At 42.0% G+C, this 24,246-nt stretch overlaps 1 protein-coding gene across 2 annotated transcripts in view; it reads left to right on the top strand.

Moving 5' to 3' along the window:
- The window catches only part of CARNMT1 (carnosine N-methyltransferase 1), a 43,841-nt gene extending 32,353 nt beyond the window's left edge, over positions 1–11,488 (top strand). For both annotated transcript variants that reach the window (XM_049633945.1, XM_049633955.1), the window contains 2 exons: positions 7,832–7,935; positions 8,834–11,488. In XM_049633945.1, the coding sequence (XP_049489902.1) occupies positions 7,832–7,935; positions 8,834–8,935 (206 nt within the window). In that variant the 3' untranslated portion in view covers positions 8,936–11,488. The remainder of the gene's footprint in view (positions 1–7,831; positions 7,936–8,833) is intronic.
- Positions 11,489–24,246: the final 12,758 nt, after the last annotated feature.

Below are 24,246 nucleotides of genomic sequence, written 5' to 3'. Positions count from 1 at the left end.
GAGCTGAAGTCGGACACTTAACTGATTGAGCCACCCAGGCACCTCTGTGCTCTCTTTTTAGTGATTGGACTTGACCACAGATTTTCCCATTAGGACGAAGACTAGAGGCAGTATTAGGTCTTTTCAAATTTCTCTTTAGAATTTCATGGGGGCAAATGAGAGTAGTTGTAAAATGTAACCATCATATGAAGCAATTATCTCAAACCTTAGATCCTCTTTAAAAGTAGTCACTTCTTTAAAGCAGATTTCTTTAAAAATTTCCCAAGAAATGATTGAACTGTAATACAGTTGACCCTTGAACAATGTGGGCATTAGAGGGATGCTGATCCCTTGCACAATAAAAAATCTGCATATAACTTTTGACTCCCCAGAAACTTAACTACTAATGCCTGTTGACCAGAAGCCTACTGATAACATAGTTAACACATATTTTGTATATTACATGTATTATATATTGTATTCTTACAGTAAAGGAAGCTAGAGGAAAGAAAATGTTATTAAGAAAATTATAAGGAAGGTGGGGTCTGTGGGTGGCTCAGGTGGTTAAGCGTCTGACTTCGGCTCAGGTCATCATCTAGCAGTTAGTGAGTTCTAGTCCCGCATCGGGCTCTGTGCTGACAGCTCAGAGCCTGGAACCTGCTTCAGATGCTGTGTCTCCCTCTTTCTCTGCCTCTCCCCTTTTTATGCTCGCTCTCTCTCTCTCTCTCAAAAATAAATTAAAAAATATTTAAAAAGTTAAAAAAAATTATAAGGAAGAAAAAATACACTGAGTACATTAAGTTTCACTGGCATGTATTTATCAACACAAAACGTGTGTAAGTGGATCGGTGCGGCTCACACCTGTGATTTTCAAGGGTCAGATGTATTACCTACTGGATATTTGCTCACTGGGGGTTAGACGGTGTGTGAGCCACTTGTAAATACATTATTTAATCTGAAAACAGCCCTATGTTGAAATGGTGTGTCTGCTGTCTTACAGTTGAAGAAACTGAGTCTTGCTTTTAAGTAACTAGCCGTGGGATCCTTGGGGTCCTTGGGGTCCTGGAGCTTATATATGGCAGAGACAGGCTCACAGCCCAGATCTAATACCTCGAATGCCTAACCAGCTAGCCTTCCGGCTCACCCTGGGTCAGTTTGTGACTTAGCAGTAGCAGTCATGTTATGTAATTAATACTTTTGACCCCAATTACTGAGACATGGTAAGGATTTGTGTATTTCCAAAGCATTGGGTTAAGTTTCACAGAAACCACTTTTCTGTTTGAACTTTTAATTGGTTTATTAATATTGTATTAAGTTATATAATAACAATAATTGTTTACAACTGCCTGGAATAAATAAAATTGGCCCTGCCTAAGCATACTGTTTGATAAGAATGGATGTGCTGGGCTCTATTGTGATCTGTCCCAGGCACCAGAGGGAATAGGGCACATTGGTTAGTGGGAGGTCAATGAGGAGATCTTCTACTCTTCTTACCAGAGTTTCAAAACGATTCTGAGAATTCTCAGAAGTAGTGGAGTACTCAGAGTAGTGGAGAAGCATAGTCCTTAAAAATACTTGTTCGGAAGGTTAGTATTTTCCAAGTAAAATTCTTTTAATGTATAAGCTGAGGGGCGCCTGGGTGGCTCAGTCGGTTGGCGGCCAACTTCGCCTCAGGTCATGATCTCACAGTCCGTGAGTTCAAGCCCCATGTCAGGGGCTTGACAGCTCGAGGCTGGAGCCTGCTTCAGATTCTGTGTCCCACCCACCGTCTGCCCCAACCCCACTTGTGCTCTGTCTCGCTCTCTCAAAAAGAAATGTTAAAAAAACATTAAATGTATAAGCTGAAGAATTGTAAAAATAATAATTATGTCAGGGTGCCTGAGTGGCTCAGTCAGTTGAGTGACTCTTGATTCCGGCTCCAGTCTCGATCACAGGGTTGTGGAATCCATTGAGCCCCATGTCAGGCTCTGCGGCCAGCATCGAGCCTGCTTAAGATTCTCTCTCTCTCCCTCTGCCCTTCACCACCCCCCCCCCCCGGTTGTGCGCTGTCTCTAAAAAACGAATTGAAAGATAAAAATAAAAATAATTGGCTCAGTGAATATACCAGTAATACTGTTGTGCTCCAGGTATCTGTGCAGAACAGTGTTGTTCGCTTCTTAGGCCACGTGCTCGTCTTTTACTAAGCGTAACTCTTACTGCTGCTTCTCCTATTCTTTCATCTCTCTGGTCCACATACCTCTGTTATGTGCCACGCCACTCGGTACCAACTTGGGTTCTTCGGAATCGAAGAGAACCCCATGTCTTTTTCAATCCGTCATCTGTGCAGATTTCCCCCACCTGGAAAACCGTGTGTCCTCCTTAGCCCTCTTCTTCCTTACCATCGACACCTAGTCCACAAGTTGTGTCTCCTAAAGCTTCCTAATAGGTCTTGAACCTCTTTCTATCTCAGGGTTTCTCAGTGGCAGCGCCCTTGATATTTGGGTCAAGATCATTCTTCATTTGGACGGGCGGAGAGGGAGGGCTGTCCTATACAGCGCAGGGGGGTGGGGGGGGGTTGTGCTGTACTCCGCAGGGGGGCGGAGAGGGAGGGCTGTCCTATACAGCGCAGGGGGGCGGAGAGGGAGGGCTGTCCTATACAGCGCAGGGGGGTGGGGGGGGGTTGTGCTGTACTCCGCAGGGGGGCGGAGAGGGAGGGCTGTCCTATACAGCGCAGGGGGGCGGAGAGGGAGGGCTGTCCTATACAGCGCAGGGGGGTGGAGAGGGAGGGCTGTCCTGTACAGTGCCGAGTGGTGAGCCGCGTTCCTGGCTTCTGCTTACTCAGCCGCAGTGACACCTCCTCAGCTGTGACGACAGAAATGCAAAATCACCCTAGTTGAGAAGCGCTGCCCCAGTCCCCTGCTAGTTGAGGGCTCAGGCCCTCATCATTGCTTGCCTGGGTTACGCAGCACTTCCCGGAGTGTCCCCCACGTCCAGGTTGTCTCCAGCCTCGTGCCTCTTCTGGTTCTCTGTGCGACCCCTGGAGTGATCTTCCCCGCAAGCCGATCTCTTGCTGTCCCACTCCTCACATAGAATTCCAGCTTTCTGGATGACCTAAGCTCTTCAGGATTGTGCATAGTGCCCTTTGTGATCTTTGCGGTCTTGTGTCTTAGCTTCATTTTTTTTTTTTTTTTTTTTTTTTTTTTTTTTTTTACCTCCCCAGCCTTGACCTCAAGTGCCAGCCCTCTGACTAGAAAGCCTTTTCTGTTTTCCCTCTGTTCTCACGTTGGCTGTTTGCTGTGTGCGCTCAACACTCAGCTCAGGTGATCCTTCAAGATGGAGTAAATTTTTGTTGTCTTCCTCTTTTATGTTCTCACAGAATCTGTGAGCATTTAACACAGCGTCGTGTTGCCACCTGTGTTTCTGTTTTCCCCGTTGGTCTCTGAGCTCAGGGAGGGCCAGAAGCTGTGCTTGCTGTTTGACCTCCCTCAGAGCCGGACAGTTCGTGGCCGTTTAGTGACTGTTCTGTGTGTGAGTATATTGTTTCAGTATTTGAAAGCGGAAACAAAGTAATGGTAGAAGACCGGCTGCCAGGAGACATGACAAACTGGCATTTATATGGGTAAATTTGTAACATTCCCATGGTTTTGGCTTCAGTCGTGTGGGCCTGGAAAATTAATTTTACGTATAAGCCGAGAGCGTATCAGCCCCTGGGGGGTGATTTCACACTCACCATGCTGCCCTAGACCAGAACATTCATATGGAAGGAGTGCTGGGTGCATAACTAAAAAGCCATATTGGAAGTTAAATTATAACAAAGATATTGTCTACATTCTATGAAATCAGAGTTGGGAATATGGTTAATTTGTAAACTGCTTTAAGGGGGATTTGAAGTTCTCTGATCTTCCTCAGGTGAGGGAAAGCTAGTGAGCTTTTTAAGGGAACTGTTTACATGTGTCCTTGGGGAAACCTTTTGTTCAGTTTTTCATGCTGACCAGTGCTCCCTAAACGCATGATGGGTAATGTATTTTAAACCGTGTGCACGGGTGTGCGTGTCTGCACTGACACTTAGGTCCAGCACTGGAGGGCAGGCGATTAGTGAAGTGAACCTAAACTTCATCTGGAAGAATAAACAGGTGAAAGTTCTCAAAAGAAAGACCCGCAGTCTTTTCCTTCCTATTGAGATAAACCCATTTCTTCCTAAACACTTCTGACACATCTGGACACCAAATGAGGTGTTTTCCTCCACAGTAAGGGATTCTCTTGGACACCAGCTGGGTGTCCTCAGTTTAAGTACTTCCTATGTTGTCTTCCTGGACATAGTGTAAGATACCATGGGTTAAGGGTTTAGCCTCCAAGACCTCCGCCCCCACCCCTCCACACACTCAAATGCTAGTCACAAACTGTCCCCTGTGCTTCTGACCAGCTGTTGGTCTATAGGCTGTAGATTGGAGGTTCTCTGCCAGAGACCAATATGTATATTTTCTATTATCTTACAAGCACCAAAGGAGAACTTTATAAAGTGTAATGAGAGATGAGTCCTATATTTTAAAGCATTATAAAGCTTGATATTTTATAAACGTGGGAAACTTCCTATAAAAGGTGGGTATTTGACCCATTGCCTCCTTTACTCACTGAGACTTTGTTACAGTGATTATAAAAATAGAAAAAAGTCTAAAACAATGACAGAGAATGGCAGGGATGTCATTAAGGGACAACAGAATGTAACAGTTTTTCAGAAGATACGGTAGGTGGATAAGTTTTGCAAAAACCAACCAACAAATAAACAAAAAACAAAACACCAATGTGAACAGAGCTGGTTGACCTGGGATAACCCTGGAAAATGACTATCTGTGTGGAAGATCTGGTATGATCCTGGAACATGAGTGGCCATATGGGGAAAAACGGGAATTGAAGGTCAGCGCATAGGGACCAGTTCATCCCTATGTAACCAAGTAACCAAGATGCCTCCCTTATGCCCATTCCAGTCCATGCTCAGGCAGAGACCAGAAATTTAATTTACTGGAAAAAGTGACTGGAAAAGAAGAAAATTTAGGAAGACGTGACCTAGTAGAGAGTAAGCGTGAGACACAGGACAGAAAAGAAGGAGATTGATTAAAAGTCCGTGACTAGCACCCACCCTCGCCCACAGTACCTCCCTCCTTTCCTGCCTATAAAACTTTCTGTTGAGGTTTGAGTGCCAGCTCTTTTGTTCTGGGCAATTGCAAACCATGTTTCTGTAAGTGGGCATGTCAACAAAGCTACCACAAGCTTTCTTCTAGTTAATGTATAGGATATCTTTTTCTAGATCTTAAGTCCTTTCTTTGTTTCAGAAATGTCTTATAAACAGCACACTTACATTTTGTTACCCAATCTGACTGTCTCTGTCTTTTAACTGGAACTTTTAGAACCTTAAAAATACAAATGGTTTAAATTAACTTGTCCCAGATTGGGCAGGTGGGTACCCCCTTCTCCTGTGTCCTTTGGACATATCCCTTTTGATATGTTCCTCCTTTGTGGAAAAGCCAGGCATTCTAAGCACATGTTGTACTTTCTCTGCCAGGCCCTGAGATAAGCCATTTTACCCCCAAAGATTCCTGGTTCTTTTTAATAGAGAACGGTATGTAGAAATGCTACATTAATTATATTTGTAAACGTCTGAAATCTGCCCAGAGATATTTGTCGAATTACTATCTGTAATAGACTGTAAAAAATACAAAACTATAGGGGCGCCTGGGTGGCTCAGTCGGGTAAGTGTCCACCTTTTGATTTTGGCTCAGGTCATATCTCATGGTCTGTGGGATTGATCCCCACCTTGGGCTTTACTCTGACTTTGCAGAGCCTGCATGGGATTCTCTCTCCCCCTTCTCTCTAACCCTCCCCTCCTTTCTCTCAAAATAAGTAAATAAACTTTTAAAAAATTAAACACAACTATAGTAGTTATCTTTAGGTGGTAAAATTACAGATGCTTACCTGTACATTCACTGCTACGCTGGGCATCATTGTGAAACTGAAAACATGTTCCTTTACTCATGTAGCTTGCAATTTGGTTAAAAAAGGCACTGATTACATGAAAAATAATCAGTGAGCAATGCAACACTACATAAAATGAGTTTTACAGTGTGGTGTATTGAGAGAGTGAGCAGTAGGGCTGGGAACTTGGAGGGATTATACTAAAACTTGATTCCAGCAAGGTTTTGGAGCATGGTTAAAGCTTGAGTTGGAAAGTTGGAGCTCTCTAAGTGGCACACAGCATGAGTAGAGGTACCATATGACCTGAGGGTGTAAGAATCATTGGAGTGGGTTCATTTAGATACAATAAAACAATATTGTTGGAGGCTCTTAAAATAATGGCGCAGAAACATCGTACACTTTAGAGCAGGACAGACTACAGTGCTCTGTGTGTTTATAAAAAGGCTTCCAAGGGTTCAGATGGTCTAGGACACACAGCAGGTACTCAGTAAATGGTAGCTCCTGTCATTTTTATTAGTACTAATGAAACTAACAGGAAGTTAAGCTTGACAGAATAGTTTGATAGGGAACCGTTGTTGTCTTCTGAAAAAGAGTAATAACATACATGTTCGTCGTCATTTTTTTAGTGTTTCATGTAAGGTTAAAAAGAGGAGCGGAAGAAAAACATTTTAAGTCTTAGTAAGTATGTTCCACAGAGTGATGAGCCGTTTGGGAGGAGAAACCGTCCTGTTATTCTTATTTCCTGTGATGAGCACATTGTGTGAGGCTTAGGGGTGGTGAGTTGGACCTGGCATCTATAGTTAACCCAATGAACTGGTAAAAAAAAACAAAACCAAAAACAAAAAAACCCAAGATTGTTTAGTTTAGTCCTGAAGCATAACTGTTGAATGGTAGCGTTGCCTGGACGAGGCTGATGCATTGGGCAAAATGTGAGAGGTTGAAAGACTGAAGAATCTGGTTTGAATCAGATGATAGTTCCTTGGACATGTGGAATGAGAGGATAGTAAAAGGAGAGTGTCATTTTAAAAAGTTGGGATTGCTGTCATTTGCTCAGTGCCTTCGCTACACTGGGTGTACTGGATGTTACCCGTTAGATGGAGCGAGCCAGTGGCTTGCCCACAGGCACACAAGAAGTAAGTGTTGGAGCTGGGATATGAGCTGAGCACTTCAAAAAGCCAGCCCCAGTGTCACCTCCTCCTTCCAGAAAGCCTTGCCTAGAACCTCCCATCGTACCCACACTGTCTCTCACCCAGGCTAGCTGGAGGACCCTTGTGTTTTCATGGGACGTCCAGTTTGTGGCTGCCGTTGGGCATTTACTTAAGGCATTATAATCACAGTGTACCTTTGGAAGTTAGGGACCTGGCATTCCCTGATGCAGTTGCTCCTTCCGTAACAGGTGGAGAATCACTGGGCAGCCCTGGTATACCAGAGGGACTCACTCCCCGGGAGTGCAGCCCCCGCACTCGAATGTCAGCTACGGGGCCAAAGTCTCAGGGGTCTGGACACGTGCCCTTGGCAGACGTAAACGTTCTTTACGTTTCCTTTTTATGTTCCGTCTACTGCCCGACTTCTTTTATTTTTTAAATTTTTTTTTTTTTTTTTTTTTTTACGTTTATTTTTGAGACAGGGAGAGACAGAGCATGAACGGGGGAGGGACAGACAGGGAGACACAGAATCGGAAGCAGGCTCCAGGCTCCGAGCCGTCAGCCCAGAGCCCGACGCGGGGCTCGAACTCACGGCCCGTGAGATCGTGACCCGAGCCGAAGTCGGACGCTCAACCGACCGAGCCACCCAGGCGCCCCTCTACTGCCCAACTTCTAATTCAGCTTGGAGTTGTATCTAACACAGCAACTGGTGCGTGTTTATATTTAAGTAATTCATTCATGATATCTTTAAACCATAGGTCCTCTGCTGTACCACTTTGAAAATTTGGCAAACGAACTTTCCATAGAATTGAGCTATGAAGATATAAAAAACGTTGTTCTGCAGTATGGATTCCAGGTGGAGGTAAGGCTGGAATGAAGTACGGCCACGGTTTCACTTCCAAAGCTTTAATCTTAGGACAGTTACGGGCTTTCACCTCTTCACCTGTGTTTTCATCCCTGAAGTGAAAATAATACGCACTCAGCTTTTAGAATGATAAAGATTTGGCATAATGTATGTGTAAGGAGAAAACTATAATCCTCAATGTGATCGGTCACCTTTCCGTAGTACGTGGTAGCTGCCCATGGTCATGGCGTCAGCTCCTGTAGACTCACAGATACCAAGTACGCTAGGGTCTGGACAAGCAGAGGTGGGGGGACAGGGGGTATCGTTCACCGTATGTACTTTTGTAGTCTTCGTTTCTTATGTGGGATTGTAAGACTTTATGATACTTTGACTTATGTTTTAATTGTGTGTTTTTTTAAAAGTATTTCATTGATTTTAAAAATCAACAACAGATTCGTTCTTCAAAATAAGGAGAAGTTGGGGTGCCTGGGTGGATCAGTCGGTTAAGTGTCTGACTCTTGATCTCATGGTCATGGGATCGTGGGGCTCCACACTGGGCATGGAGCCTGCTTAAGATTCTCTCTTTTCCTCTCCTGCCTCTCCCCCACTTGTTCTGTCTGTCTGTCTGTCTCTCTCAAAAAAAAAAAAAAAAAGAGAGAAAGAGGAGTAACGTATCAGTGATGTAGAGCTCAAGCTCTGGAGTTAGACCGCCTGAGTTGGAATCCCAGTTCTCCCACTTACTGGTGGCATGACCTTGAGCAGTCTGTTCTTTGTAAAGTTAGGATTACTAATAATGCCAGTATTGGGGTATCTGTATGTAGTAAATGAGTTAATATGAGCTCCCGTCACTCACAAGCACTCAGGATCTGTGTCATCGTCATGCTCATCACCATTCTGGTTGTTGTTTGCATTCCAGGTTGAAAAGGAATCTGTCTTGTCAACATATACTGTGAATGACCTCTCCATGATGAAATACTACTATGAATGTGTCTTGTTTGTGGTCCGTAAACCACAGTAACGTTCTCAAGTGGTATCAGCAGGAAAAAAGCTTAATAAGAGCAAATGCTGAAATAAACAACTCAAAGTCAACTATCCCATCGACAGGACACAACCTCAAATCAGTGGTGCCTTCTTATTCCTAACAAAATTTAGAAATAGCGTCTATTTTCTTAATACGTCTATTGCTTTTTCAGAAATATACTATGCTGTGCATATTTGTACTACAAAAGTAAAAAAAGGAGGAAATGTCTTCAAGTATACTTTTTCCTTGAAGCCCAGAATTGTCTTTCAGTAGAAAAACCCATCTCCAGTGGTCTTCATGAAGCTGTCTATTGCCAAGTCCGCCATGTTCATGACTACTAGTATTGAAGCCCCCCCCCCAAGTCTTTCTGTTCTGTGTGCATTGCACATGGTACTTTTAGAAGAGTCTGAGGATCCTCTCTCACATTCAGCATCTGGAATTGGGACTTCTGTTTGCTTTGGACCGAAGCGATCCCTACAGAAAATGTGCGCCCTTTTATCATTCAGATTATTTTTTTGCCAGCTCAGCTGAACTTGGGCATCAGACGTTTCATTTTTATGAAATGCTAAATTTAATAAGATCACAGGCCGGTAAAATGCATTCAAGTAACTGAGAAAGTGGTCTTTTGGGCACACTGACCTGAACATTATTTGAAAGCATACTCATCATGAATCGCTCTGAAATGTAGAAGGTCTCAGCACTCTTAAGTGAGGCACAAAAGCCTTTATTAAAGGTACTGCTAGGAAAATGGGGAAATAAGAATAAAATCTGCCCATTGGAAATGTCTGATTTTAAACTAGAAGTGAATACAGTCTGTCAGTGAGATGTTTACAATAATGTCTTTTCTTTAAATTACCTGGATTACAAAAGCACGCACTTTTTTTCGTTAAAAAATCAGATACGAGTAAAACTGTCATGACGGTATTACCGTGGGGAAATTCTGAATACGAAATTCAGGGATAAATTACTGCCCGTGGTCTGTCTTCAGTATTGTCAGCAGCAGCCGTTAATGTAATTTCAGATAACGCCAGTTTTGTTCCCTGATAGCTGGAGTTAAAAGAATATATGCTGCTTTAAATTTCTACCTCTAGCAGAATCTTTATTGGAGAGAGTTTTCCTTTGTATTTTTTTATGTTTATTGTTTTGTTTCCAGTAGCTTGGAAAGCAGAAATGACTATTAACCTTTTCTTGGAAAAAGGAAGTACTCACGTTGAATATTTTCACAGGTGATTATGATGGCGTTAAATGACCTCTGTGGCAATTTGAATTAGATAGACTTAATCTCAATAATGTGCTGTAGGATTCACGTCATGTTTTAATCGGAAAACCTCCTGGTGAATTTTTAGACCTCTTTTTGTCAGTTGGGCTGGGGGAGTCGACACAGTCTGGCATGTTACCGTTGGGAGCTTTTCTGTGTGCAGTAAGGGAGCTCTTGTTCCTGGAAAGGACTCCAGGAAAGCTATTTGACTTGCTAAATTATAGAAGCCTGTAGCCTGTTGAGTTTAAAAAAAAAAAAAGGAACAAAACACAACTATTTCTCTTTGTTGCCCCATCCCCATACTTGGCAGATGTCCAGTTAATTAGAATTCTCATTGACTACCACCTGAATGAATTTGAAATTAATTTTTAGGGGAAACCACCCCCAAATTTTTGTTTATTTGTTTAAGAAAGAAAAAAGCTAAAAGGATCCTAAGTATTTAAAAAATGCATTGAAAGGAAAGGAATGCATGCTATTTTTGAGTAATGTAGAAAGGCTTTTTATTCACTGACTAGTATTCACTTTTTTACTTGTATCCGAACACATGATCTTGTTTTTCTCATAGAGGCAAAAATGTGTTGACAGCAATGGGTTGGCTTTATTACTTAAAAGTTTTGGCTATCAGGTTTTATTCTTTAATAATGTTACTTACATTTCTAAATCAGAGCTTCATTTTAGTTAATTCTGAAATCAATTATTTCATTTGTTTTTAATCTCTCATATCATGACTACTGTTTTTCAAATGTTCTGCACAAATTTGCATCACTTGTTTTTTCCTACTGCTTTTGTAGTTAATATATTCTAAACTTGAAAATTGTGTCAATCGGTAATAGAAGTGTCACTGGAGGATTTAATTTTATATTATATGTAGTCCTAGCTACTAAAGTGTGTAAGCCTTAAAGTTTTGTGTTCTTTTTCCTTGCATTAGCCCTATACACGGATGTTTCCATTCATTGCCATAAAGCAGGAGGAGATAGGTCATTGTGCTTGCTTTCCAACCCTCTCCCCCCTCCCCCCCTTTCCATATTCCGAAGTAGTGCAGGTTAGGGTCTGTTAATCAAGTGAGCAAGACGGGAAATGTGAAGTATAAAGAGGAGCTGTATAAATCACAGTATAAAATTATGAAGTTTGGGAACTGTAAGATGTACTGTATTTATATGTAATTCTCATTCTAAAAGTTGCCACAAAGGCTGAATTGGAAGCTTCATGTCTGCATGAAATTTCCTATATTTTTAACGTGTATGATGGACTTAATTTTTCTTGAATATTAAAGTCTGCCAATTGCTACGAAACCGCATTTGCTTGGTTGTTTCCATCTAGGTTAGTAGTAACTGTAGATGTAGGCATTTTAATTAATCGAATGCATGCTTTTGAATCTTTAGATGAGCCTATTCTTGTATGCTTCTAGAAAATCAATAGTAAGAGCACTTGGTCTTAGAGTATGTTAGGCTTCATACTGATTAATCTTGATCTTTGGTTTTGTTAAATAATAGACAAATAACTATAAAGAAAACCAGTACCAGAGAGTTCCAGGACCAGCCATTAGTTGGATAAGCACTGGGCATGGCACTGAAATACTCTGGGTTTGTTTTCCTGAACTTCTGTTTGTGATCTCAGGCACAGCGCTTGAAGTGTGTCTCCTCATCTGTAAGAGAAGACTGACACCACCGACTTCAGGGGGTTTTGATAAAGTCACGCGCGACTGTGTGCAGTCTTCTGTGTGAACACGTGAAAGCACCTGGTAGACAATGCAGTTTCAATCTGTGTTGACGCTGTACAGTGATACAAAAAGGTGAAGATTAGTAACAGGACATCAGTTTTAATAATGCTATGGCGGAAAAAAGTTTCAGTGGAATCCTGGGGCTGGGGGGAGACCAAGAGGACAGGTATGTGTGGATAGATTCTTGAATGTTCAAGTCTGGTGGGAATTGTAAAGAAATAAAATGGTAGGTAATGGGAGAGAGGGCACAAGTAAAACTTCATGGTTATTCCCACTTTTAGAAACATGTCAGTACATGCCTCTTGTGTGTTTATTTCTCTTCAGTAGATACATAGAAGCAGAGTCATTGAGCCAGTGTGTATGTGCCTCTTCAGTCAAGTTGCCTTTCAAAAAGATGAACGATTTACATGCCATTGACAGTGTTTTGGAATAACTTTGTTTTCATTCTCTGCTCAATACTGGATTTTGCTAAGCTTGTCATTTTTGTCAATATGATAGGGAAAAGTATCTAAATTTAATATTCATTTCTTGAACGATTAGGGGAGCTGAGCAGTCGTGTAAGCGTAACGCCCAAAGAGAGGGGTCTTTGATCGGCCAGTCGGTCGGTTTTCACCCGGCATAGCGGACAGGTCGTTGGCAGCACTCCAAAAGTTGGTAAAAATGTGTCGAGCTTCATCAAGAGGCGGACTGGCCAATCTCGAGGACTGCTTGAGTTCTCTCCTCTGATAGCAGTGACCATATCTGCTTCTGGTTTTACAGAGCTGGCACTGAGGCTGAACAGCTGCAGCCCGATGGACCCCACTAGGTGTCCACTTGGCCAGCCAGTGCTCTGGGTCCAGGAGTTCAGGGAACGCCGGTGAGTCGAGAGCCCCACTGAACCAGCGGCTTTGCTTTAGGTGGCAGAGTGGGGCATAAAGTTGACTCCCAAAGAAACAGCTCCCATCTTATCATGGCACCAAAAAGCTGCTAGGGCCAGGCTAGCTGCACTCTTGAATATGCTATTTATTTGCCTTGTTATTCCCATTGGGTATTTTTCACCTTGTTAGTCAGTAAGTCCGAACCGACCCACCTGCAGATGAGAATGTGAAACCGAAGAGGGCTAGGGCCACCACACGCCACGCGTTCAGTTCCAAAAGCTTAGTAGCAGGTTAATAGCTTCCTTCTTTTGTACCAAGGCATGTCTGGTGATGGTCAGGCACTTAATCCTGTTGTAGTGCCTGGCTACGGCCTGTGAGAATTTGGGCAGCCGTTAGATCTTTGAAGCTGTGGCTTCTGTCTTGGAGTTTAGTATTATTTCTGTGGGACCACCCAGGAGGGGACAGTCCATGCAGTAGTCCTTGAACGTGCCACTTACTGCAGGCATGTGATACATCAGATCCATTATACGGGTTATTGAATTGGTCCAAAGCGCCTCAGTGAGAGGTTATTTTTGAGATCTCTGACTCCAGGTAAAAAAAAAAAAACAAAAAAACTAAGATTTTTTTTTTTTCCAGGCCTGAACATAGGTAATTACCTGGCAGGCTCACAGAAGAAAGCTGCCCTCCACTTACCAGACTTGGTGCACAGCTAACGCACTGCAGTCTCCAGTGGGACCTGCAGTCAAGGACACGGGCTTTTATTTTATTTTATTTTTTATTTTTTTAAACGTTTATCTATTGAGAGACAGACAGAGACAGGGCGAGAACAGGGGAGGGGCAGAGAGAAGGGGAGACACAGAATCCGAAGCAGGGTCCGGGCTCCAATGTGGGGCTCGAACTCACGAACTGCAAGATCATGACCTGAGCTGACGTCGGACGCTTAACCAACTGAGTCCCCCAGGCGCCCCAAGGACACAGGCTTTTATTCACAGCCGCAGTCGTATGTAGCCCAGTGCCTCTATTCAGAGCCTCTTTGTCACGGGCTTCAGCAGAAGCATTCCTCAGATTAACCGACTGAGCCACCCAGGCGCCCCTCATCTTAATTATTGATAGGAGTGAATTTAAACCTACCATTTTGCTAGTTTTCTACTTGTTCCATTTCTTCCCTGTTGCCCCTCTTTTCTCATCTATTTCTGGACTATTTACTTGATTTCATCTCCACTACTGGCTTTTATTAGTTATAGCTCTTTACCAAAAAAAAGTTTCAGTGGTTTCTCTTAGGGCTTCCAATATATATTGCTAGCTTGTTACAGTCTGCCTTCAAAGTCTTACACCACTAGATGTATAGTTGTTAGTAACAATTACAACTCTTAAAATATACTTACAATTCTTCTCTTCCATTATTCATGGTATTGTCATGCATTTTAATGTGCATAATAAACCCCAGAATACATTGTTACTATTTTTGCTTTAACTGAATTCTTTTAAAGCAATAAAAACAACAAATATATTTTATGTTTATCTTCATTTTTATAGCTTCTAATGGGTGGTGCTTTAAAAATCTCTCCACAGACTCTTTGACACTCCTCCCTTTGGTGCAGCCTCATTCCTCTCCCTCTTCAAGTATGGACTGTAGTGACACAGTTCTAATGAACAGACTGAGGTAGAGACGTGAGATTTATGTCAGCTCCCCTCAGCAGCAGCAGCTATGCTGTGTGTGTGTGTGTGTGTGTGTGTGTGTGTGTGTGGTATAAGTCCCCTGCTCCAAGTTCTTATTTTGAGCCCCCAATGGAAGGCCATGAAAAAACCCTTGTGTCTGAGACTCCCAGCTCTTCGGAACTGAGATGGTAACCACAACTGCCAAGAATGTGAAACATTTTGCAGGTCACAAAAGACATTGTAGCTTCCGTTTTTCTCTCTGATCACTTGCATTAGGGGAGGTAAGACAGGTCATGAGGACATTCAAATAGCCCTGTGGAGAATCCCACGAGGTGAGTAACTGAGGCCTTCTCGAAACAGTCACATGTACTGGTGGTGGCTCATCCAGCTCCAGTCAGGCCTTCTAACGACTGCAGCCCCAGCCAACATCTTGACTGCAGCCACACGGGCAACCCTGGTCGGCAACCCTAAACTCCCCAGCTAAGCTGATGTTAGAACTCCTGACCCACGACCGAGAAAATGTTTGTTGGCTTGAGCCACGGAGTTTTGGGGTAATTTGTGACAAAATGCTCATTTCTTAGTGTGTACCAAGTTTTCACCTGGAACCTGAAGAACTTCCTTTAATATTTCTCATATCAGGTCTGCTGGCACTGAATTCTTAGATTTTTTTCTGAAAAGTCCTTTATTTTAGTTTCATTTTTTAAAAGATTTGCTGAATACAGAATTCTGGATTGACATTTATTCTCTAAAGACGTCACTCCTTGGGCCACCGGAGTGGCTCAGTCAGTTGAGCGTCTGACCGGCTCAGGTTACGATCTCACAGTTCACAAGTTCAAGCCCCGCACTGGGCTGTGTGCTGATAGCATGGAACCTGCTTGGGATCCTCTCTCCCTCTCTCTGCCCCTCCCCTGCTCATGCTCTGTCTCTCTCTCAAAAATAAACATTAAAAAAAATTTTTTTAAGATGTCACTCCAAAAAAAAAAAAAAAAAGTCATTCCATTGTTTTGATGAGTACTCTGCTAGAATTCTTATTTTTGTCTCTCTGAATGTGTTTTTTTTTTTTTCCTCTGGCTTTCAATATTCCCTCTTCAATTTTCAGTCCTTTGACTATGATGTGTCTAAGCATGTGTGGTTTTTCTGGTTTGTTTTTGGAATTTATCCTGTTTGTCATATCTGTGGTTGATGTTACTATTTCTGGAAAATTCTTACCTTTTCAAATATTTCTTCTTCCCTCTTCTCTTCCTGGGACCGCTTTTGCAGGTACATTAGGTTGCTTGTTATTGTCCCGCAATTCCTGGAGCCGCTGTTGTGGTAGTTTCTTGTTTTTAGTTTTTACTCTTTATTTTTTCCTTCATATTTCAGACACAGTATTTCTTCTACTTCAAGTTCCTTAAAACTTCCTTCGTCCATGTCCATTCTAATAATAAGCCTGTTAAGAATTTTCAAGTTATGCTTTTTTATTTCAAGCATTTCCATTTATCTTTAATTTCCATCTCTCTGCTGAAATTCCCTGTGGCTCAACACATGGTGTCTGCTTTTTCCACTGTATCCTTAATATAAGAATTTGACTAATAAAGAGCGATAACCCCAATATCCTGGTCACCTCTGAGTCTAGTTCTGTTAATTGCTTTGCTTCATCTCTTGACAAGGTTTTTGTTTGCTTATTTTCTCCTATTGCTTTCTTTCTGAGTCTTATAGTATTGAATTCCATTTGCTGTGTAGAAAACGACAAACCAAGATAAACAGTATTTATGCGTGGGTATGACTATATGCCTGGTAGGCTGGTGTGGGAGGCCAAATCAGTGTCACAAGAAGTTGAGTTGGGTTTGCATTATATCTGCACTGCATCACAGGCTTCAACCTCTGCTAGCGGTCACCTGTTGTTACCTTGCGTTTAGAGTGGAGGACAGGATACCAGAGGGTTTTCCCAGTGTTCTTGCATGCTCTCTAGCATTCAGCTGTGTCTGCATGCCTGTGCCATAAAGGAATTTTCACTACATGCTCCAGCCTCTTCCCCAGGGGTAGACTACTGGTCCTTGTGAGTCTGTGCTCAGTTCATGGTAGGGAAAACAGGAATTCTTGTCGTAGTGTTGCCTCATTCTTAGGCAGGCTCTGTCACCCAGGCCTCATCAGTGGGTTTTTCCTCAGCATTCCCATCCTCTTCCTGTGTGTTTGTGGTTTGTCTTAAGCAGGAATATCCTGATTTTTGCTTCTACTTTTCCTCCGAGGATCTTTGCTCTTGTCCTAAGGATGAGAGACTTCTTCCTATCCCTCCCCTGAGGCGGGGGGTTTGCTTCTACTCTTCCCCACAAAGAAATAACGTCTGTCCCTTCCAGCCTCCTGCCCTGTCCCAAGTCTTTGTCTGGAGCATCCAATGGAAGGCCATGAAAAAAAAATCTTATGTGCGCAAACATCCTTTGTGTAAGAGACTCCCAATTCTTCCAAACTGAGAGGCTAATCCACAATCGCCAAGAATGAAAACTTTTTGCAGATTTCTTAGCAGCTTATAAAGCAGCCACTTTTGACACAAAACTCCTACATCAAAGTCAAAGGAGAGTTTATAACTCACAGCAATAGCACTAGCCAGAGTATTAATTTTGCACAGTACTCTGAGACCCAAATCACATAGAGGGACACAAGAGAGTTCTAGGTGACACCTGCACAAGCGTTGGGTTGCATCAGAGAACTCTGAGCTTAAGAAACCTTATTCTTTTAGGGTGGGCTAGCAGTAAGTGTGACTGACTTTTTGCCCTAGGAGAAGATACTATGCTAGACAGTAAACAAAACCTGCCCTTTGTTCTAGAAGGAGACACTGTCTCTCTCTTCCAAGCCTGTTCCCTGTACACGTATCCAAGAAAAGACAATCAGGAATACAGTTAGCCAGTACTTCTGCTTGTGAAATATGCTGAAATGGAAGAAAAAAAAAAAAAACCAAACATGGAAAATTGACTCCCAACAGAAGATTACAGAAGTCACAAGCTTTTAACTGTTGGCATAAAGGAACTTGTAACCCATACAAGTATCATTGACACTAAAATAATCTGAGGTGGCCCAAAGATGTGTCTCATATGCCCTCTGCCCATGTTTCCTAATATCCCACCCAACTGACTATTAACAATCTTGTCCCAGGAACATTTTGTGTAATACCAAAAAAATGCAAATATACACGTGTGCACATATATGTACATCCTCTACTGTTTTCTTGGTTTTGGCCTATATACATATACATATATATTTTTTGACTTAATACATTTTGCCAATTGTTCTATATCCATACGTATAAATTTACTCCATTTAATAAAATCTGCATGTCTGTATGTATAATACATACACACACACTTACATGCAATGCTACCAAGTAACATTTAGTTTGTTTTTAAATTTTTTTTTTTTTCAACGTTTTTTATTTATTTTTGGGACAGAGAGAGACAGAGCATGAACGGGGGAGGGGCAGAGAGAGAGGGAGACACAGAATCGGAAACAGGCTCCAGGCTCCGAGCCATCAGCCCAGAGCCCGACGCGGGGCTCGAACTCACGGACCGCGAGATCGTGACCTGGCTGAAGTCGGACGCTTAACCGACTGCGCCACCCAGGCGCCCCACATTTAGTTTGTTTTTAACTTTTTGCTACTCAGCACTATATTACAAGGAATAGCTTAGTACATACCGGCTTTGTGTCTATTCTCTGGACACATTTATACATCTGGTGTAAATTCCTGAAGGTGGCAGTGCATTTTTAAATTTTCACAGATGTCAGATGGCTCTCTTAAAAGGTTACACTTGAAAACAAGGAGCGTATCTGTTTCTCAATATCTTCACCAATACAACCTATTATTAAACATTTAAATGAATAACCTGATGTTGAAAACTGCATTAAAATCCTTTGAAACATGCAATGTTTTTTTGTGGGCTTTTTGTTTTTTTGCTTTCTCGTTTGATTTTTCTGTTTTTGCTCTTCACTATCACAGGCTGCCCAGTAAGGAAGAAATAGAGTGGAGATAGATAGACCTGGTCAGTATCCCAGCCTCACTATTTACTGTGTGGTCTTTAAGTTTTTCATTCACCTCACGTTTATTGAGAACCTGTATTGTGTCTGGAATGGTTTGATCCTGGGGATTCAGAGGTCAAAAGATAGTTTCTCCCACCGGAGCTTCCATAACAGAAAAAGATGTCAAACAAGTAATTACAAAACCGAAACCGAAACTAAAAACCCAAGTAATTACATAATTGTAAGAACTGAGCAGTAGGGACGTGCTGACTTAGAGAAGACTTCCCTAAAGAAATGATATTTGAGCTGAGACCTGAAGGAAAACCAGAACTTCTCAAACACAACGTACAGATACAATCAAGGATCCACATTTCATTTTTCAAGTGTTCCTGCCATCATCTTCATTTTCTTATACCCTAATTAATACAAAGAGGGAAACTGGTATTTTTCTAGTCTCTGAGAAAATTTATACAATTGTCTTTACACTGGTTGAGTTCTTGCTTGAATAAAATCAGGTATGTCGTAGTCAGTGGTTTGCATATTACAAGGTTGATGACTCTCCTTTCATACATTATAAATATGTTAATTATGTATTAATACACATTAATATATAAGATGCTAATATATAATGAGTAAATACAATCTACAACAAATGAGGAAACAGGCATATCTCCAAGTTAAAAGTCACCCACAATATGACCTTAAAGTCAAAGTGAACTCTTATAGTAAGGAAGGCATTTTCGGCTTCCGGGCAAGATGGAATAATGGACTACATTTATCCTCCCACCTAAAACAACCCCAAACCTGGACACAACATGTAAGACAACTGCCAACAAAGGACAGTGATTTCTGAGAGACAGGAAGCAAGCCTGGCAGTGTGCCTGAACTGAGGGCATGCAGTTGACGGTCCAGGGAAATCAAGACGGCTAGAGTTTGCGGGACTGAGTACCCGACAGGAGAAAACCACACACAGAGAACCTCTGAAGATCTGAGCACAGTCCCCTAGAGTACTGATCAGTACATGTGTGTGAGATAACTACCCAAGGCCAGAGAAAGAAGCACCAGGGAAGTAAACTCGTAATACCTGGTATCCAATTAAGAATTATCACGTATACAGGGGCGCCTGGGTGGCTCCGTGGGTTGAGCGTCCGACTTTGGCTCAGGTCATGATCTCACATTGGTGAGTTCGAGCCCCGCGTCGGGCTCCGTGCTGACAGCTCAGAGCCTGGAGCCTGCTTCACATTCTGTGTGTGCCTCTCTCTCTGCTCCTACCCTGCTTGCGCTCTATCAAAAATAAATAAAAATATTAAAAAAAAAAAAAAAAGAATCACCACATATACAAAGAACAAGACAACACCCATAGAGAAAAGATCAACCAATGGAGACCAACCCAGAACCGACACAGGTGTCAGAATGAACAGAGAAGGACATCAAAACAGTATAACTGTTCTATGTGTTCAAAGTTACCGAGATGTGTGTGAGGCTTACACTGAACTTCTGGAGATGCTAAGTGCATTGGAATGAAAAATACAGTGTATGAGATTAACAGCAGAAAAGGCATGAGAGGAGAAAAGGTTAGCTCGAAATCCTAGCAATGGAAACTAGAATGAAACACTACGGGAGAAAAGGCCACGCTGGCTTTTTTTTTTTTTTTTTTTTTTTTGCTGTCCCAAGCTCACGCCAGGCATGCTCTTGCTTTAGCACATTTGCATTTGTTACTACCTCTGCCTACACTCAGTCGCCATACATACTCAGCTCACCCCGATTTTCCTCAGGTCCCTGCTCAGAAGTCTTATCCGAGACACCCTCCTTGACAACCTAATATAACCTCCCCCATCCTTCTTAATCTGCTGCTTTTCCTCAGCACTTGACATATGCACTTGTTTATCGCCTATCTCCCTCGACGCAAGTGTCGGTGGGGGAGTCACAGGACAGGGATGTTTTGTTTACTGTTGTAACTCTAGAATTTTCCCTGCTATAGCAGATGCTAGTTTTCAAAGAATAAGTTAATGAGTGAGCATAAGTTTGCGAAGGGGTACAGTTATACTTCTGATACGAGTTCCTGGTTGGATGAATGATGGGATACAGGGCACACGAGGATGGACTAGGAGATGCCTGTGAAACATCCAAGTGAAAACGGAGCATAGTCATTTGTTCCACAAAGAAGTACTGAGCACCTGATACATGCCAGGCACTGTGCCAAGCACTTGAGTATATCAGAAGTGAAAAAAAACCCCAAAGAATCCTACCCTCAAGGAGCTTACTTTCTAGAGAGGGACACAATGAGAATAGTAAATAAGTGAATTATGTAATAGATTGAAAGGCGCTATGTGCTATGGGAAAATAAGACTCAGGCAAAGGGAACCTCAAGAGTCTCGGGCAGTGCTGAGCCAGCTCCACTTTCAAATAGGGTGGTCAGGGCTGGAGTCATTGGGAAGTGGCCAAGGGTCTAATGCTCTGGGGTGAGGTTTATCTGTTAAATTGGCAATAATATTTGCCACAGAGTTTTAGATGAGATCTGTTGTTAGGAGGTCTGGCAAATACATAGCTGCTAAAAAATCTTAAACCACTTCCCCACCCTAAACCACTGTAAGGCTTCAATCAGTCTGAAACAGGCCAATTTTAAGATAAGCTGAGTAAGTTTGTGAGTGTGCATCCCTACTTTAGCAAGAACACACTCAGAAACGTTTCCTTCTTCGCTGCTTTGCTGTTACTAGTGATGAGTTCTGAGTCATTATCCAGAAGAAGTGCTAGGGAAAGAAATCAGAGAGCTGTTCGTATAATAGGAGACAAAGAAGATCCTACTGGGTCAATATGAAAGTGCACCTGGACAGGGTGAGGAAGGGAGTGAAGGGTTGCGAGATGTCTGCTTTACATGAAGTGGTACGGTGTTGGCTTTAAGTAAATTGTGAAAAGTTAAAGATGTATACTGCAATCCTTAGAGCAACCATGGAAAATTCATATAAAGAGGGGTGCTGGGTGGCTTTGTCGGTTAAGTGTCTGACTTTTTTTTAGCTTTTTTTTTAATGTTTATTTATTATTGGGAGACTGAGCGTGAGCAGTTGGGAGAGAGAGGGAGAGAGAGAGGGAGACACAGAATCTGAAGCAGGTTCCAGGCTCCGAGCCATCAGCACAGAGGCCAACACAGGGCTCGAACTCACAAACTGTGAGACCATGACCTGGGCCGAAGTCGGACGCTTAACCGACTGAGCCACCCAGGCACCCCAAGTGTCCGACTCTTGATTTTGGCTCAGGTCATGATCGCATGGTTCATCGTGACATTGAGCCCCCCCGTGTTGGGCTCTGCGCTGACGTGCGGAGCCTGCTTGGGATTCTCTCACGCTCTCTGCCCCTCCCCCATTCGTCTTGAGCATGCCGTCTCTTGAAATAAATAAACTTAAAAAAAATCATCTTAGAAAATTCATACAAAGAGGTAGAGCTGAAATGTTGATAGATTAAATTAAAATCAAATTCAAAACAATATTGAATTAATCCAAAAGAGGTCTGGAAAGGAGGTACACAGTCAAAAAAGAAAGGGACCAGACCTAAATCCAGTCATAGCAATAATTTATATCAAGTGTTAAAGCATTAAACATCCCAATTAAAATACAGAAACTGTCAGAATGTCAGAAAAGCAAGATCTAACTACATATGTTGTCTCCAAGAGATAAGAGGCAGATAAACTGAAAGTAAATGGATGGAAAGAAAAGATGTACTATGCAAATAGTACGCATAAGAGGGCTGCAATGGCTATAAAATCATAGTAAGATGACTTCAACATGAAGAGCATTACCAGAGATAGGGATATTTCATTAAGAACAAAGGGTTAATGCATCAGAGACAAAACAATCATAGTATGTGTGTGCCTAATAACAGGGCTTCAAAATATATAGACAAAAACTGATAGAACTAAAGGGAGAAACATAAAAATCTACTGTGACAGTTGGGTATTTTAATACCTATTTCTTAGCAATTAATAGAACATTGAGATCAAAAGGCACCCCCAAAACAAACAAAAAAACCCCAAATCTGTTCAGACATATAATATCTGAGAAACACTATCAAACACCTTAACCTAAATGACACTTATAGAGCACTATGCCCAATGCCTGCACGATATATGTTCTTTTTCAAGAGCACATGTACATGCACCATGATAATTTATATGTTGTGTCCTAAAATATATCTCAACAAATTTAAACGTATTAAAAACACACAGATAATGTATTAAATGAGAAAGGAATTAAAACTAGAAACCAATAAGAAAAAGATATCTTGGAAAACCTCTGAGACTTGGAAAGTTAACACAAATAATCCATAGGTCAAAAAAAGAAATCAGGGAATATAGGGTACAGCACAGGGAATACAGCCAATAATTTTGTAATTATTTTGTATGGTGACAGTAACCAGAGTTACCATGGGGATCATTTAATAATATATAAAACTGGGGCGCCTGGGTGGCTCAGTCGGTTAAGCGTCCAACTTCGGCTCAGGTCATGATCTCGCGGTCCGTGGGTTCGAGCCCCGCATCGGGCTCTGTGCTGACTGCTCAGAGCCTGGAGCCTGTTTCAGATTCTGTGTCTCCCTCTCTCTCTCTGACCCTCCCCTGTTCATGCTCTGTCTCTCTCTGTCTCAAAAATAAATAAATGTTAAAAAAAAAAAATTAAAAAAAATATATAAAACTATCGAATCGCTAGGATATACACCTGAAAACAGGATATGGTATGTCAATTATACTTCAATTAAAAAAAATCATGAACAAGTATGTTCACAGCACACTATTTCTAACTGCAAAAAATAAAAAAAAACTCAAAATGTTTATCAATAGAGTGGATTCATCCTTGGTGCCTGGGTGGCTCATCAGTCTGGTTCAGTGCCCGACTCTTGATTTTGGCTCAGGTCATGATCTCAGTTTGTGAGATAGAGCCCCCCACATTGGGCTCCACACCGGATGTAGACCCCGCTGCAAATTCTCTCTCTCCCTCCCTCGGCCCCTCCCCAACTTGAGCATGCGCTCTGTCTGGGGTCGGGGGAGGGGAGAGTGGATTCATCTGATGGAATACCACACTCAATATAAATGAATGAAATACAATTACATGCATAAACATACAAAATAAGGAAAACAGGAAAGCAAACAACTCCATACTTTAAGTGGGCAAAAGATCTGAATATTTTACAAAGAAGAGATACAGATAGCAAATAACCACTTAAAAGACGCTCAACATCATTAGTCATCAGGGAAATGTAAATTAAAACTCTAACGAGATACGTACACGAGATACCTATTCAGAAAGACTAAAATTAAAGTCTGACCATACTAATTGTTGGAGGGCATGGGTAGGAACTGGAACTCTCATATACTCTTTTCAAGAGAAGAGAATGCCTACGTGCATACGAAGCCTAATACACACATGTTCTCAGCAGCTTTATGTGCATAGCCCCAAACTGGTAGCAGCCCCATGTTCATCACCAGGTGAATGGAGACACAAACTGTGCTATAGCCACGTAATGGAAAAGTACTGGGTAAAAAAAAAAAAAAAAAAAGAAAAAAAAAAAAGAAAAAGGAACGAACATCTGATAACATGAATGAATCTCAGAATAATTGTGCTGAAGGAAGGCAAACAAAAACAGCACATACCGTATGATTCCATTTATGTAAAACTCTAGAAAATGCAAATTAATCTACAATGACAGAAAGTAAAGTAGTGGTTACATTCCCCGGGGAGGAGGGAGGAATTACGAAAGGGTCAATGGAAACTTTTGGGGGTGATGGACATGTGCGTTATCTTAACTGTGGCTATGGTTTCACCCAAAAACTCAGCAAACA

This window comes from Panthera uncia, chromosome D4 (assembly GCF_023721935.1).
Source record: "Panthera uncia isolate 11264 chromosome D4, Puncia_PCG_1.0, whole genome shotgun sequence".
Classification (NCBI taxonomy): Eukaryota; Metazoa; Chordata; class Mammalia; order Carnivora; family Felidae; genus Panthera; species Panthera uncia.
This window is presented reverse-complemented; position numbering and strand designations above follow the sequence as displayed.